Genomic DNA, 17,207 nt, shown 5'->3' on the forward strand with positions numbered 1-17,207 from the left:
ATATACATATATTCTTTCCTGAAACTTTCGATTTAATAGAGTCATCTATGGACTGGCTAATTTAAGATAAATTTAGAGAAAACTCAGAAGTAATAAATTTTCTCATTTCATTGCTTCAATTTACTTACAGGATCATAAGGTAAATGTCTTATAGGGAGGCAGAGTGGGAACATAAAAGAATAAAAAATGTAATGTTATCTCAGAGATATCCCAATCAATAACATGCACACATCTACCCCGTTCTGATTTTATATGTATATAATTTCTCCCATTTCAGTCAAAAAGAATCTTTGTCCTCTATCAAAAAGGCAAAGTCTCTAGAAGAAGCAACATAAGAAATCATATATTTCAATCACAACTCAATATGAATAAATAAAATTCTTTAGTGGAAACAAATGCCAATAATGGAAAGATTATGAAGAAAGTGAACGTATTAGTATCTGGAAAGAGGCTAGCAAAGGAAAGGCCATACACATTATACTTTAACAGGGGACTTTTATAACCCCAGGGGGATATAAAAGGAGAGCATAGGGTTATTAGAGATGTATAAGCTCTCACATTTCCTATGAAGCTTTCTTGAGTAATTTGAAGCATTCCTCAACTCACCAGCATTATCTCTGGCCCACCTACTTCCCTTAATGAACTTCTACAATAAGTGTTCTCACATTTTAGATAATTGGGCATTTCACATTTTAGATAATTGGGCATCTCTTTCCAATCTCTTTTTAAAATTTATAAACCCTTTCAGGACAAAGACAGTATCTTGGTTGGAATTGCTCCATGCTTCTGGTTCATCAGCAATGCAATTAAGGTAGCTATGTAAACACTGGTGAATAAGAATTAGCCTCCGGAGGTGAGATCTCACAGGCAAAGGGAGTCTTCCTGATTACTGAACTGCCCAACCCAAAATGAAACTAAATGCTATACAAATTATTTTTCCAAGACAGTCCAGAGCACTTCAAATACTTTATCTTGTTTACCCACAAAACTGACTCATGTAGTTGAGAAGGCCATGCATTATTTTCTCCGGTATATAGGTATCACACCAGAAAATATAACTTTTCCACTTCAAGAAGCAGTAAACCTTGCACTAAAATCCTCAAGGTAATCATTCACACGCTGATGTATGCTAATGACTCCTTTAGAAGCCAGGCACAGAAGGTGACATGCTTTAAATTCCAGTTTATTGCACAAAGTCAGTCAAAAGTTATAAACTGATAGTTTGAAGACCAAAGTCATACATCAGACTAAATGTTCCCAAACCCTCACGGAGCCAACAGTCTTCACAGATAGTGCCACAGAGGAACAGATTCTGAATGCTGGGATGAGGGTGAGCAAGAGGAGGCTGTATACTGACAGGTGGAAAAATAAGAAATCTTTTCAGTAATCCCAGTTTAACAGCCAGCAGGATGGAAGAAAATATTCTGATATTCAACAAACCTGGGGGAAATGTAATATCAAAATTTGGAAAGAAACCAAAAAGTTTCCATCAGATTAACAAGGAGTCAGTAACTGAACAGGAGCTGACTCGGAACCTAAAAATTTGTTAAATCACTACCCATACTGATGTCTTCCTGCCTTTGCATTTCCTCAATACTTATTTAGACTCTTTTTGAATAATATTATATATTTAGTTCAAGTTATTTTGTTGTCTCCTGTATATCTTATTTTCCTTTCTAAACTTAAACATCTTTGACTTGCTTTGTACTTCCTATAAAGCTGAATATAATGCTGTGCCCCAAGCATAAATTCAATATATGCTCCTGGGCTTCTTTGGCATTGACTGAAAGGCCAATCAGCAAAACTGTTAAGAGTGAAAGGCCCCGTACAATGCAACTGATATAAATATCTGAAGGAATGAAAAAAAAAACTTTAAATGGGTTTTTAAAATTCTTTTTTTTTCCAGCACCAAATATTTTCCACCAGATTATCTTCGCTCACTCTCTAGCATCATCTTGATGTTTATAATGGTAATAGTTTTTAAATACATTTCAGTTGGGGGTGGTTTTCTATTTTATTTCCCATTTTTATTTAAATTTATGTAAACAATGAGCCAATTCTTTGCACAGGTGAGAGACAGTTTTAAAATTTAATAAGCATAGTTATTTTAGAAACTAAAATTACTCAAATGACTCACAGAAAACTGATAAGATCCTATACTATGGTGGTATTGCCAAGAGAAGGAAGAAAGAAAGAGGAAAGAAGGAAGGAAAAATCCCTACCTCGCTAAAACATTCACCACTTCTGTAATCCTTGTAGTGACAAACATTGCCTTCAGGTGGCAAATGGATAGATTTGTCCAAGTCACCTGAATATCAGCAAAAGACCCAAAGACAGTAGAAGTTCAAACTTTTCAAATACACTGTTTCAGTCAACCATGAAAGAAGAAATAAGACATAGTCTATAATAATAATATATAATGTAATAATAGAAATCGTTCATAAATAGTCTACGCAGCTGCCTCCTACAGAGCTGAAGTCCAAATGAAAGTGCGAAGTATCTTTAAGAGGACATGACAGAGCCCAAGACACTAGTGGGTTCAAGTGGTCCTGTGTCCCTAGAGCCTTTTTTATGCCAAGCTTGTTCTGTTTCCCTTTTATCAATTCCCTTGTATCAATTAATTCTTTGAGTTAATTGCACATGCAGTTTTAATCTGTGGGTAATTACAAACAATTAATAGTTAGGAGACAGAATTAGCAGTTCTTAGTTTGATTATCTATATAATTAAAAGGGGTGGTAAACTAGAGTTGACAAATAGCATCTTAATCACTTGAATAATCAAACCCCAGAAGCTTGCTTGGGCAGCTGAATTCCATCTGTTATATTAGTTCAAATTTTAGAATCAATAACTGAAATGTCCATTTAAATCAATCATATTGTTAATTTCTAGTCAAAAATGAACAATATGTATTCTCAAATTGCTTAAACTATTTACCTTCTTTCATTTATTTAAAGGAGCTGTTTCCAAAGGATTCAATAAAAATAAAGATTCAACAGACTAACTCATGTATATCTCCTGAATACCAGTTAATATTCATGGCTCCCAAATCTTATATTATAAAACATCTAAGAAATATGGATAAACTCTTTTTGTACCAGATTCTAAGTAACACTTGTATTTAAGCATGTGCTGAAAGACAGCAAGGAAGACATACCTATAATTCTTTTTTTGGCTTCTGATGGGATCAGTTTATAGATACAGAGCAAATACTAAGAAGCAGGATAAACTTGAAGTGAGTTAGAAAAATATATGAGAACTTCGTTCTTATTAGGATATAATATAATACAGAATAGTGGCATCGCGGCTGCATATGTTTCTGAATTGCCAAGTATTTGAACAAGTTTGGCAAATACTTTCATGCTAAAAGTGGATTTTAAAAATGTTCAAAAAGAGGGGCGCCTGGGTGGCTCAGTCAGTGAAGCGTCTGCCTTTGACTCAGGTCATGATCCCAGGGTCCTGGGATCGAGTACCGCATCGGGCTTCCTGCTCCGCGGGAAGCCTGCTTCTCCCTCTCCCACTCCCCCTGCTTGTGTTCCCTCTCTCGCTGTGTCTCTCTCTGTCAAATAAATAAATAAAATCTTTAAAAAAATAAATGTTTAAAAAGAATCATTTCTGGTTCAATAGGTCTTTGTGACTTTTGGCTGTGTGGCAGCCCCTTTTACAGTCCCACTAAAATATTGTAACAATAAAGGAAAAGATGAAAATCTCAAGGTCACAAAAAATTAAGTCTAACCATTTACCAATTTGCAGATGAGAAAAAAAAATTTTCTTTAATTAAGATGACAGAAGTGAATTGAGGAAAGCAATTAGTGACCTTTACATAATAATAAAATTCCTAACCCATCTGAAAAATGTTAGAAAAAGGCTTAATATCTCCCAAAAAAAAGATAAAGAAAAAAGAACAAAACCCATTTCTCTACAATGTGGGTGTTGCTTTTGGAGAACACTTCCCTTTCCATTTCCTCAACTACCAGGATCCACTTCGACACCCCAAGTCTCAGGAAACAACTAGGAGAGGGAGCAATCCTGCCTGTGGCACCAGGATTTGACACAGTCCTATTGTAAAGGAAGAGCTCTCTGCAGAGGGTGGGACTGACAGGACGTGATAGAAATGCATAATGGGGATTGTAATTTTCATGCACTGAACAGCTAAAAATAATAAAGAATGAAGGTGTGGAATAGGAACAGCCCCACCTCAGTAGAGCCAGACTGTTCCAGATGGACATCTCCGGGTTACTGAGAAGTAGGCAGAGAAGTGGGCATTGATACCTGCTCATCAACTATAGAACTAGGAAAGATAACTGACACACCCAAGTGAACATGCAGCAGAGGAGAGAAAAATCCGTATGTTCTCTCTGTTTGTAATCACTCACTGTGCATAGAGCTATTTCTCTTCATTCAGGGCAGACTAAACATACTGGGGCCTATACTGATCATGGCAATGTTAGTTAACGTTTATTGAGGACCAAGATTGCTAAATACTTTACATGTATTACTTGATCTAATCTGCACAATAACCCTAGTTTAACAGAGAAGAAAGCAAATTAAGTCACTTGCCCAAGTTCAGACAGCTAGTAAGCAGTTGTGGAAACCCAGGTCATTCTGAATTTGAAGCCCAGTGACAGTGACACAGGGGAAAGGTCCCAGTGGAAGACTGAACAATGGCCCCAAAGATACTCACATCCCAATCCCTGAAACCTATAAATGTTAGCTTACATGGCAAGAGGGATTTTGCAGATATGATTAAATTAAGAATCCTGAGGGGTGCCTGGGTGGCTCAGTCAGTTAAGCATTAGACTCTTGATTTCAGCTCAGGTCATGATCTCAGGGTCATGAGATCGAGCCCTGCATTGCATTCCACATTGAGCATGGAGCCCACTTAGGATACTCTCTCTTCTCCCTCTGTCCCTCCCCACCCCACCTCCCCCCCCCCCCCCCCCCCACCCCGCACTTGCATGCACACACTCTCTCACTCTCTCTCTAAAAAAAAAAAAGAAAGAATCCTGAGAGGGGAAGATTACCTGGGGTATCTTAATGGGCCTTACGTGTACTCACAAGGGTCCTCCACTTGCCTACAGAAAAGGAGAAGGAAATGGATGACAGAAGCAAGAGACTGAAGTGATTTGGGGAATAGGTCATAAGCTAAGGAATGCAAATAGCCTTGAGAAGCAGAAAAGGCACAGAAATATTCTTCCCTGGAGTCTCAAAAAAAAAAATCAGTCCTGGGGAACATCTCCATTTAGTCCAGTGAAATTGATTTCAGGTTTCTGGCCTCTAGATGTGTAAGAGAATGCATTTGTGTTGTTTTAAGCTACCAAGTGTGTAAATTGTTAGAGCAGCCCTGGGAAATTAATACAGTCAGCAATTCTGAAAATCTAGTAAAAGAGTTTAAGTCAAAAATATTCTAATAGACCCAGAAAAAAATTTTAGACTAGTACTGGCATTCCATTGTACTCTAATAAGCCAAACTCTTTAAAATAGAAGCCAAAAGCAATAAAGGGAGAAAATAAACTAAGACTTTAAACAGTAATAATATTTGCAAGATAAATAAAATTAGAAATGAGTCATTTTTAAAAGGCAAGAAATACAAGGAAACCTAAAATGTAATGACAGAATTAAAATGTACTTCGTAACTTAGTAGGACTGTAAGAGACAGTGCAGAGTATCAAATGACTGGATTTAGCATAGTGTTCCTAGAATACAGAAGTATCTAAAGATGAAAATTATGAGAGAAAAGATTATAGATTAAAGAGGACAAAAAATAAATATCCATCAAAGGAATCATATACATTACTGAAGATGAAACCAGAACAATCAGAAATAGAGAAAACATACACTACTGAATAATAATTTCCTGAGCGGAAAAAAAGATAGGAATCTTCTGAGTGTTGGGGCTTATTGTGTGTTAGGAGAAAGTAATTAAAAGAGATTTGTATGCAGTACATTCTGCAAAATTACAGGAATAAAGAAAATTTAAACTACTAGAAAAATTCATACACATTTACAAAGAAAAAAACATCTCAAAGGTGTAAAACACAGGTTGTTATCTAATGTCTTCTGTGAAACAACAAAAGAACCAATAAATAATAGGACACCACAAACAGAATTTCCAGGAAAAAGAAAAGTTGTGAACCAGAAATTTTATAACCAAAGTGTCTTCGATTTATAAAGGTCAGGGAAAAAAATCATTCTCAAATATATGAATGCCCTGAAAGTCTGTTGAGAAAAGTCAGTGTTTTTGTTTAAATAAAAAACATCTATCTGAAGACCAAGACATGAATCAAAATTAAGGTTAAAAGAGTTTAAGAATCATGGGCTAAGAGTACCAGCAGTTCTTCCCGTAACCAGTGCAGCCATTTCTAGTGGGACCACGTGTAGTCACGTGGATTCACAGCTCAGACGTACAGCTTGGCCCCACCAGTCCTAACCTCATAGTTTCTTTTCTGCTTTATTCTACTTTCTTAGGAATGAAACAATTTGTTTCCTAGGGTATAAACGTGAACTCACTCACAGTTCAAATGAAATGTTCTTTCAAATGGAATCTTGTTCTAGGATTATCAAAAATGGGTAACCAATGACCAACGTTGGTCGGTCGTGCACTTACAATGGCTAAAGATTTGGAATACGCACATAGAGACCCAGTAAACAAGACAAGAATAACAAAGTACAATATAATCGCTGTTTTCATTTTCACAGGACTTAAATAATGACTTTTCTCCTTCTTAAAACTTCAAAAAGAATCACCTAGGTCATGATAACACCCCTCAGGAAGTGTCTCCTTATATCATGAGAACAACTTCTGAGTATTCCTATGGCACTCTGTTGTTTAAGGGGAAAAATATACCCAGAAAACAGATTGTAGGAAATAGGCCAGAATTTCACAGTGAGTATCTCTGGGTGGTAGAATAATAAAGGATTATCTTTTTTGTGTGATAGTGTTCTGTATTTTCCACATTTTCTGCAACTTATTATAACTAATTGCAACTTTAGAGAGAACACATTTAAAATAAGGCTATACAATTTTAGGCAAAAATTATGTAAAAAAGAACTATGAACAAAAGCAAAGTCTAGAGAAATCATCACAGAACTTTAGGGACATTTACCTCTAAGGAGGCATTTACCCCTTTTTTTCTAACAAGGACGTTTTCTACTTATAAAGATGAATATACAACTTGTTTAAACCTTATAACAAGCATACATACAAAAATAAAGGCTTCCTTTAAATTTGTACTCAATGACCACAACATTTGGGGGGTGGGGGAAGAGATACAATATCTTTAAAGAGTCAAAACTCATATTCCCCTCCCAGGAAGTAAGAGAGACGGTCGGCTTGTTGTGGTAGCTTTGGGAAAGTCTGGTCTTAGGCTGAGAAAATACTCTTGATTAACTAAAGCAGAAGCCCAGGCACTAGGTATGTCACAGATTTACTTCTGCTATACGAGGGCAGCTGTCTGAACACATGATCTGAAAATGCCTCTTGAAGACAGCTCACCTGTCATTTTTGCCAAGAAGCACTATGACAAATACAGCGTGTGCTGGCCGCTGACTGCAAACTCCAGGTGGGCAGAAGTTGTGTCCTGTGCATTGTTTTATCCTCCACACAACCACAATGCCTAGTACAGAATATGCACTAATAGTTTTGAACAAATAAATGTTAAAATGAACTGGATGATGCTTGTGTTACAGATGGCAACGATGTCATAGGTTTCTAGGCAAAAAAAAAAAAAAAAAAAAGACAAGAGTTCCAGGAGAAAAGTGGATATTGAATGGTAGTGGAGTGTTCTTAGTGGTCCCTGCCCCACCCCTGCAAAAAGAAGCAACAAATAACTAGCCATATGTTTGTCTCATATAATCCAAAATTTTTTTTAATTAATTCTTCCAGGTTTACTATGCACTGATGTTTGGACAATATGGATCTTACTGATTTTAGTCAAGGCTTTGGTGCCAAACATACATGAGTTGGACATGAGGGGGTATGCACACCAAACATATTTAGGTCAAACTCTTCCCAGTTTGGTCTCTGTACCACATGGAAACAATCTGACACAATCAAATCTTATATTTTAATAGTTTAAATGCTAAATGAACAAAAGAGAAGTAGGTTGTTAGCTGAGACGTGAAGCAACTCCTTTACTTGTCTCTGAAGCAAGTTGATAATCCCAACGTTAAAAAATCTGGAACCTAGAATGACTGTGAGGTTGAGGGGATGACTTCCCATGATGCCTTCACATATATGCATCAGTCAAAAAAATATGCACATGCCACTCCCTTCCATGTATAAGGAGGTTGACCTGAATATTTAGCTTTCCAGAAATTCTGTGATGAAGATATGGTTGTTTTGTAATATAAAAGGATGGTTAAGTTTTAAAAAACAAAACTATCTACAAAATATTTTGTCACAAATCTTTGGTATTTTATTTATTCACAGGTTATGCATGAGATAGAATAACTGTGCAAATTCTGGAATGAGCTGGCCTTTTTAGAAAACAAAAACAAGAATCTAATCCCCTAAGAAAGATTGTTAATTTTTAGTTATTTCCATCTGTCTTTGATGATTGGCTTGTCAGAAGACTGAAGTTCATTAATGTATCATTATCTTTACTAAAATTCATTAAAGCAATACATTAAGGCAGGAGAAAAGATTCTGGTGGAAAAAACAAAAGGATAATTACAGAACAGCATTTTAGCTCTGCTTATGTTGGTATTTTCATTCTAAATGTTTCACTCTATTCTTTTCCACTCTCCTAGTCACAGCTAGGAGAGAGTTAGTCTGTCACCTTGAGAGGTATAGACCATGTATGACTGCTGGAAACTTAACTAAGTTGCAGGCAGAGTATTACAGAAAATTAAGTACAAAGAGATTCACAAAGCCTAAGTCAATAAAGATATAGCAAATACCACACATAGATATAACAAACAATATTGGTTAAATAAGCTAACAAAACTAATTTTGTATTACAGTGATAAAAAAGTACAAGTATTGGGCTTAAGTATTAGCCAATTTCTACTCATCCTTTTCAGTCTTTTCAATCATTATCAGAAAGGAGGCAAAGATAAAACATATATCAATGTTTCTACTTGTTAGAAATACAAGTAATAGTCTAAGTTCTGGTGGATGATGAAAATTCTGGATTTTAAAGTGTTAAATATTATCTATAAAGCTCAGTAGCCATGTGGACCCTGTTTCCATTATCACTAATAAATGAAAATTGACTGTACTAATAAAATATTTCACAGATGCTCTGTCTTCTTACTCCTACACAGCAACAGATCAAATTCAACAAAATTTGGTTCTTTTGAGAAACATAATATGTATCATTTTAGCAGCAACTTTAAGAATAAATTAGAACAAAATAAAGTTTATTTCTTAATTTACAGTACTGGTTTTATTAATGACTATGTCAATATATGAATCCTTCCTCTGGTTCAAGTGTTATACTTGCCTTAACCTAAAAAAGTATTGAAGTCCACTCATTTGCCTATGCCATGGTCTCCATTTGTGACAGTTAATTTTGTGTCACCTGGTCTAAAACACAGTGACCAGATATTTGCTCAAACATATCTGGATGTTGCTGTAAAGGTATTTATATTAACATTTCTATCTCCTTTGAGTAAAGCAGATTGCTCTCCATAACATGGGTGGGCCTTATCCAATCAGTTGAAGGCCTTAAGAAAAAGACTGACCTCCCCACAAAAAGAGAATTCTGTCAGCAGACAGTCTCAAATTTTGGACTTGTTAACCTCTAAAACTGCATAAGCTAATTCCTTAAAATACATCTCTCCATATATGGAGTCAAGAGGAGAAAGAGAGAGATTTAAGGGATCACATACGAAGAATGAGAGAGAGGGTATCTATCATGTATCTATCTTTCCATCTAATTATACCTCTATCTATCAAAACCTCTATATAAATATATAGATAAATAAGTAGATATAGATAAAGATCTAAGTATATCTATATCAAGAGATAGAGAAAATTGAGGGGGATCTTACTGATTCTGTTTCTCTGGAGAACCCTGACTACTATATCCCTATAAGACATCCTAACCAGTCTCCACCATCCCAAAGCATACTCAACATTCAAGGCCAAATTTTCAAGGTCCATCACCTTTTCTCTCCACTCAAAAAAGCATATTAGAATTCAAAGGAATGTGACAGGCATGATTACAAAGATAAGCCTGAATCCATTCTAATTATTGAAAATTTAAATAATTTTCAAAGTTTTGTCTCTTCAGTATCAAGAAAAATATGCCTTGCAACTACCTCACTGATATGATATAACAATGTGAATGGTCATGGAGCCTGAGACCACTCATCTCCACCACTGGGACAGAACACAACTCATTGCTTTTTCTCATTATGGGTCACCTTTTTCTGTGTTTTAATTCAGCCACAAGTCCATAAATTCTTTATAAGACATGGTTAATGTCTAAAATTTATTTGTATTCCTATACCCAACATGCACAGCATTTTGTATGGTCAGTTTTCAAAAAGCCAAAAAAAAAAAAAAAAACTGTAATCAACATCATTTTGCCTTCAAAATTCAGACGATACCTTCTCTTCCATTATGATTACTTATACCAAAATGTCTTTATCTTTGTAAAAGATAGAAACAAAAATTATATAACAACTCTCATCTCCACTTGAATGAAGCCTCTATCAAAATATGATGGGAAAAATATAGAATTTGAATAATTACTAGATATTAATTGATATTATTATTAATTTTTAGATGAGATATGATATTTTGGTTGTGTTTTAAAAATAGATTCCTCATATTTTATAATAAAACTGAAAAATATTTATGGAAGGATAGCAAGGAATTTGCTTTAAATAGCCCAAGTTGGGAAGGGAACTGAGTGGGAGCATGGATGAAATAATATGGCCATGAATTTATAATTATTGAAGCTGGGTGATGGGTACTTGTGGGTTTATTATCCTACTCTCTGTATTTTTGTATATATTTAGATTTTCCATAATAAAATGCTTTTTTATCTGTTTATTCCAAAATGCATAAACTTTTCCAATGCCAAGAAAAGTTTGAATTAAATAGCTAATCATCAGGAAAAAAACAGCAGACGGCAGAGCAAAACATGAATAACAATACTTTTCTATCTGGCAAGATCTAGTTTGAAAAAGAAAGAATAGAACTGCACAATAAGGTGCAAGAAAGCTCAGCTAAGCAAAATCCCCACCAAGTCCTCACATGGTGGCTTTGTTGAAAATATTGTAAAATTCTAGGCCGGAACCTTCCTCAGGGAGAGCAGAGCATCAGAAATCTGTTTATTATCTGTCTTCTCCAATAGAATATAAGTACTACGAGGTCAATAACTTTTGTCATGCTCACCAGTGTCTCTCCAGCAACAAGCAAAGCACGTACAGTAGGTCCTCAAAAGATATCCATTAATTATTCCTGTATATAAAATACGCTCTCCCCTGGCTACTACTACAAGATCATTAACGATTAATTAATAGATATTAAACTATTAGAATAAAAATTCATTTCAGAGATTCAAGTTTTAATTATATATGCATCTTTCTGAAAATTATTTATCAGTAACTTACATCTATTTAGCATGTTAAGATGAACTTCTACATACACCATCCCATTTTAGCTTCATCCAAAAGGAGATAGATAAAACAGGGATTACCTCTCCCATTTTAGAAAAGAAAAAACTGAAGCTCAGAATATATTGATCTGCTGAGATTCCAATCCTGGTTTTTTACTCATGATCCTTCACTCTTTGAATTGGAGAACCATCTGTATGTTCTTTAAGGATATCTCTAATTAATCAAGCATTTTCACTCAGTATTATTAATTCTAGGAGAGAAAACATCCTGAAGTGGAGCCCAGAGTCAAAGGATGAGAGACAGAAAATCAAACCTACTATGTGGGCTTTCAGATACAATATTAAGGAATATCATTTCACCTTTTACTTAATATAAAGCCACACACACAAAAAAAATCTTTTGCACCCTAGCAATGAGAACAAGACAGATAGTCTATAAAACAATAATTTTTTAACCACTAAGAGAGCTGAGGTCACAAAGCAACAAATGAACAAGTTGACAAGATCTTCCAAGAAGAGACAGAATACAAGGTTGATAAGCTCCTCCAAAAAGAGACAGAACACAATTCACCTTGGACAGACCATGAGAAGAAGAGATGACCATCATAGAAGCATGCAATAAAAAAACAGCTGAAATTTTTTATAAACCTTTAAAGGCCAAATGCAGACTCACTTGGTAGTACAGAATTTTAGAAGCCCAAATGGGGCGTCTGCATCCACTCTTCTACTCTTTTATAAAGGCTTCCAGTGAGTCTGATGGAAAAGACCGGGGTAAGGCAAGAGATCCGAGAGAGACCTCCTTTATGATGCAGGTGTGTGGGTCTAACCTTCGTTTACAGGTGGAGCAGAAGAACCTAGAGAAGCCTGTCTCCAAAAGAGACACTGCATGAGGACAACGTGGTGGTTGGCTGCTGCAGGAGGAAAGCCAGGAAATTCAACTAAGTTTATGAAGCCATTAAAAACCCTAATAGCAAAGCCAGACAAGGATTTTACAAGAAATAAAAACTGACCAATATCCTTGAGAAATATAGACCCAAAAATCCTTAATAAAATATTAGCAAATCAAATCCATCAATATATGAAAAGCATAATATATCATGATCAATTAAGTGTAGTCCAAGAATATAAAGTTGGTTTTATATATGAAAATTAATAGTGTAATTCACTACAGTAAAACACTGAGTGAAAAATCAATAATCATTAAAATATACATAGAAAAAACATTTTACAAAATTCAACACATATTTATGATTTAAAAAAAAAATTTACTGCAAACTAAGAAAAAGGGAAATTTCCTAATCCTGATAATGGGAACATACAAAGAACTATAGCTAATGTCATACATGATGGTGAGATAGTGATACCATCTGCCTAAGATTTGAAACAAGATAGGATGTCTGTAATCACTGCTTCTATTTAGCATTGTGCTAGAATTTCTAACCAGTGCAATAACACAAGACAGAGATAAAAGACATAAAATTTGGAAAGAAACAAGTAAAGCTATCTTTATTCATAATGACATGACTGTGTATGTAGAAAATTCTAATGAACTGAAAAGAAAACTAGTAGAACTAGTAAGTGAATTTAACAATGTTACAGTGTACAAAATCAATTAAAAATCAATTGTATTCTATATAGTAGCATGAACGATTAGAAAAATCAGTTAAGAATAAATTTAACAAATAGCATGTAAAACCTTACATAAAAATAAAGTATATATTTTACAAATATAAATATTGCTGAGAGATTAAAGACTTACATAAATGAAGAGATACATTATGCTGATGGATTGAAGACTTAATGTTAACATTGTTGTTTTATATCCCTCAAGTGATATATAGATTCAAAGCAAAGCCAATTATAATCACAGCCAGCACTTTTTCTGGAAGTTGACAAGATAACTTTAAAAATTTGTTTGGAAAAGCAAAGGAACAAGAATAGTTAAAACAGTTTTGAAAAGAAACAAAATTGGAGGATGTATACCACATAATTTCAACACATACTATAAAGCTACAGGAATAAGATAATATGGTATTGGCAAAAGGATATATAAACAGACCAGTGAAATAGAGTCCTGAAATGGACACACAAAAATACAGAGATTTTTGACAAAGGTACTCAATGGAAAAAGAAAAATCTCTTCAACAAATGGTACTACCTTAAGCAATACACAAAAATTATTTTTGAAATGGAACCATAAGTTGAAACATAAAAGCTAAAACAACAAAGCTACCTGGGAAAAAGTATAGAATATCTCCACAACATTGGGACCAGCAATGATTTTTAAAGAAGACGCAAAGCACAAGTCACAAAAGAGAAAATGAAAAATTGGACTTCATCAAAAATAAAACCTGTTCATAAGAAAAGGCAAAAAGAAAAAAAAGCAAGTTATGCACTATGAGTAAATATTCACGCCGCCTGACAAGGAGCTAAATCCAGAATATATAGACTCTTACAACTCAGTAACAAAAAAAAACAAATCACTCTAATTTTAAAAATGGGCAAAGGAATGAGATCTTGCCATTTGTAACGACGTGGATGGAACTGGAGGGTGTTATGCTGAGCGAAATAAGTCAATCAGAGAAAGACATGTATCATATGACCTCACCGATATGAGGAATTCTTAATCTCAGGAAACAAACTGAGGGTTGTTGGAGTGGGGGTTGGGGTGGGAGGGATGGGGCGGCTGGGTGATAAGACATTGGGGAGGGTATGTGCTATGGTGAGTGCTGTGAATTGTGCAAGACTGTTGAATCACAGATCTGTACCTCTGAAACAAATAATACAATATATGTTAAAAAAAAAAAAAAGAAGAAGAAGAAGAAGATGGCAGGAGGGGAAGAATGAAGGGGGGGAACAGGAGGGGGAGAGGAACCATGAGAGACGATGGACTCTGAGAAACAAACTGAGGGTTCTAGAGGGGAGGAGGGTGGGGGGATGGGTCAGCCTGGTGATGGGTATTAAAGAGGGCACGTTCTGCATGGAGCACTGGGTGTTACATGCAAACAATGAATCATGGAACACTACATCAAAAACTAACGATGTAATGTATGGTGATATAACAATAAAAAATTTTTAAAAAAAGGGCAAAAGACACAGACACTTCACAAAAGATATACAAATGGAAAATATGCATGTGAGAAAGTGCTCAGCATCAATAGTCATCAAGCAGAGGAATGCAAATTGAAACCTCAAAGAGCTACCCCCACTGAAATGGCTTAAATGAAAGAGACTGACAACAAATGTTGGAGAATGGGGGGCAACCAGAACACTTACACACAGCTGATGGAAATGTAAAATGGTTTCACCACTTTGTAAAACCCACTTTCCTTCTTAGTTAAACATACATCTATTCTGTAACCCAGCAATTCCGCAGCCAGGTATTAATCCAAGAAAAATGAAAACATAGACCCACACCAATACTTGCACCAAATGTTACTGGAAGCCTTTATTCATGATAGCTAAAAACTGGAAACAATTCAGATGTCCATAAACAGGAGAATGGACAGCTACACTGTGGTATTATTAAGCAATAGCAATAAAAAGAATGAACTACTCTTTCTCTCTCCCCCAACTCTCTAAAAAAAAAAAAAATTGGGGATTGGGGTGCCTGGGTGGCTCAGTCGGTTAAGTGGTCAACTCTTGATTTCGGCTCAAGTCATGATCTCAGGGTCGTGAGATCAAGCCCCACTACAGGCTCTGCACTGGGCCTGGAGCCTGCTGAAGATTTTCTCTCCCTTCTCCCTCTGCCCCTGACCCCTCTAGAAAAAAAAGAAAAAAAGAATGAACTGGTACATGCAACAACATGGATACATTTCAAAAACATGCTAAATGTGGCGCCTGGGTGGCTTAGTCGTTAACCGTCTACCACCGGCTCAGGTCATGATCCCAGGGTCCTGGAATCGAGCCCTGCGTCGGGCTCCCTGCTCAGCGGGAAGCCTGCTTCTCCCTCTCCCACTCCCCCTGCTTGTGTTCCCTCTCTCGCTGTGTCTCTCTGTCAAATAAATAAATAAAATCTTAAAAAAAAAAACAACATGCTAAATGAAAAACGTCAGACAAGAAAACATACGTGCTGTATGTTTCCATTTATATGAAATTCCCAAATTGGCCAAACTAAACTATGACAATAGCGATCAGGTCAGTGCTTAATTCTAGAGGCGTAGAGTAGGGGTAGATTGATTGGGTCAGACAAAAACTTTCTGGAGTGATAGAAATGCTGTGTCTTGATATCCATTTCTTAAAACTTAATGAATGGTACCTTTGAGATGTGAGCATTTCACTAAATTTAAGTTATATTTCAATAAAAAATAAAGATAAATTAAATATTCTATGTGCCTTCTATTAGCATCTTCACATAAGCAATTTATATTACTCATGTTATGGTGTCAAATCAAATTTAAGTTATAATCCTAAAAGGTTAAAAGCTCCTCCCAACTATGGACTCTGAGAAACAAACTGAGGGTTCTAGAGGGGAGGTGGGTGGGGGGATGGGTTAGCCCGGTGATGGATATTAAAGAGGGCATGTGGGCGCCTGGGTGGCTCAGTCGGTTAAGCATCTGCCTTCAGCTCAGGTCATGATTCCAGGGTCCTGGGATCGAGTCCCGCATCGGGCTCCCTGCTCTGTGGGGAGCCTGCTTCTCCCTCTCCTCCCCACTTGTGCACTCTATCTCACTATCTCTGTCTCTCTCTCTCAAATAAATAAAATCTAAAAAAAAAAAAAAATTTAAAGAGGGCATGTATTGAATGGAGCACTGGGTGTTATACGCAAACAATGAATCATGGAACACTACATCAAAAACTAATGATGTAATGTATGGTGATTAACATAACATAATAAAATTTTTTTAAAAAGGGGGGGAAGCTCCTCCCAAATACTTTAAAAGTACTTTCTAATTTAAAGTTCATCTTCAGAATAAATCAGTCAAAAAACAAATCATTTCAAAATCTAAATAGCCTAGTAGTTTTTCTGGGAATAAGCTCTTATTCTTTTGCTAGCAAATGCAACAAATTTTAAAAATCATTTTTTAAGTAAGGCATTGAGGTGGTTTTCCGTTAAGGAGAATCAGTATTGTGCGTATTTTAAATTAGCATGGAAGAATCTTTTTAACTTCAGAATTTCTGCAATATTATACAATTCAAGTTATTAATATTCCATTATAAAAGTAGTAATCAAAGCTCAGCACCTCACAGTTTATACTTAACTTCTACATAGTCTTGTCTGATTCTCATATTTACCATGAATAGTAGATAAAAGAGGAATTTTCTTCCTCATTATAAATAAGACAAAACATTGGCTTTCTCTTCTTTTACTGTTCTTCCTGATCTTGCTTGAAATTCTTGTTTAACTATTTTCCTCTTTGATTCCTTAAATTCTAACAATATTTTCTAACTCTAGCATCTCCCTTTAAGGCTTTGTCCTTAATTAAGATCCCCACTTTTCCTAAATAAATTATTCTTTTTATCCAAGTATTTGTTTTTCATTTTGAGGCCAATCTTTTGATACAAAGGCAATTTTAATGATGCCAAAAATATATTAAAAGATTTTTAGCAACTAGACATCTTTGGTGTATCCTTCAGAAAAGATTTGTTCTCATTTTCATTGATAATTAAAAACCTAACTGACAAAACGATAGAAA

General features: G+C 35.4%; 1 protein-coding gene across 1 annotated transcript in view; it reads right to left on the reverse strand.

Annotated features, from left to right (window-relative positions):
* The window catches only part of IQCM (IQ motif containing M), a 363,870-nt gene that overhangs the window by 256,524 nt on the left and 90,139 nt on the right, over window positions 1-17,207 (reverse strand). The window contains exon 6 of the mRNA XM_032412700.1: window positions 12,399-12,535. Within this exon, the coding sequence (XP_032268591.1) occupies window positions 12,399-12,535 (137 nt within the window). The remainder of the gene's footprint in view (window positions 1-12,398; window positions 12,536-17,207) is intronic.

Source organism: Phoca vitulina, unplaced genomic scaffold (genome assembly GCF_004348235.1).
Source record: "Phoca vitulina isolate PV1807 unplaced genomic scaffold, GSC_HSeal_1.0 scaffold14, whole genome shotgun sequence".
NCBI classification, from domain to species: Eukaryota; Metazoa; Chordata; class Mammalia; order Carnivora; family Phocidae; genus Phoca; species Phoca vitulina.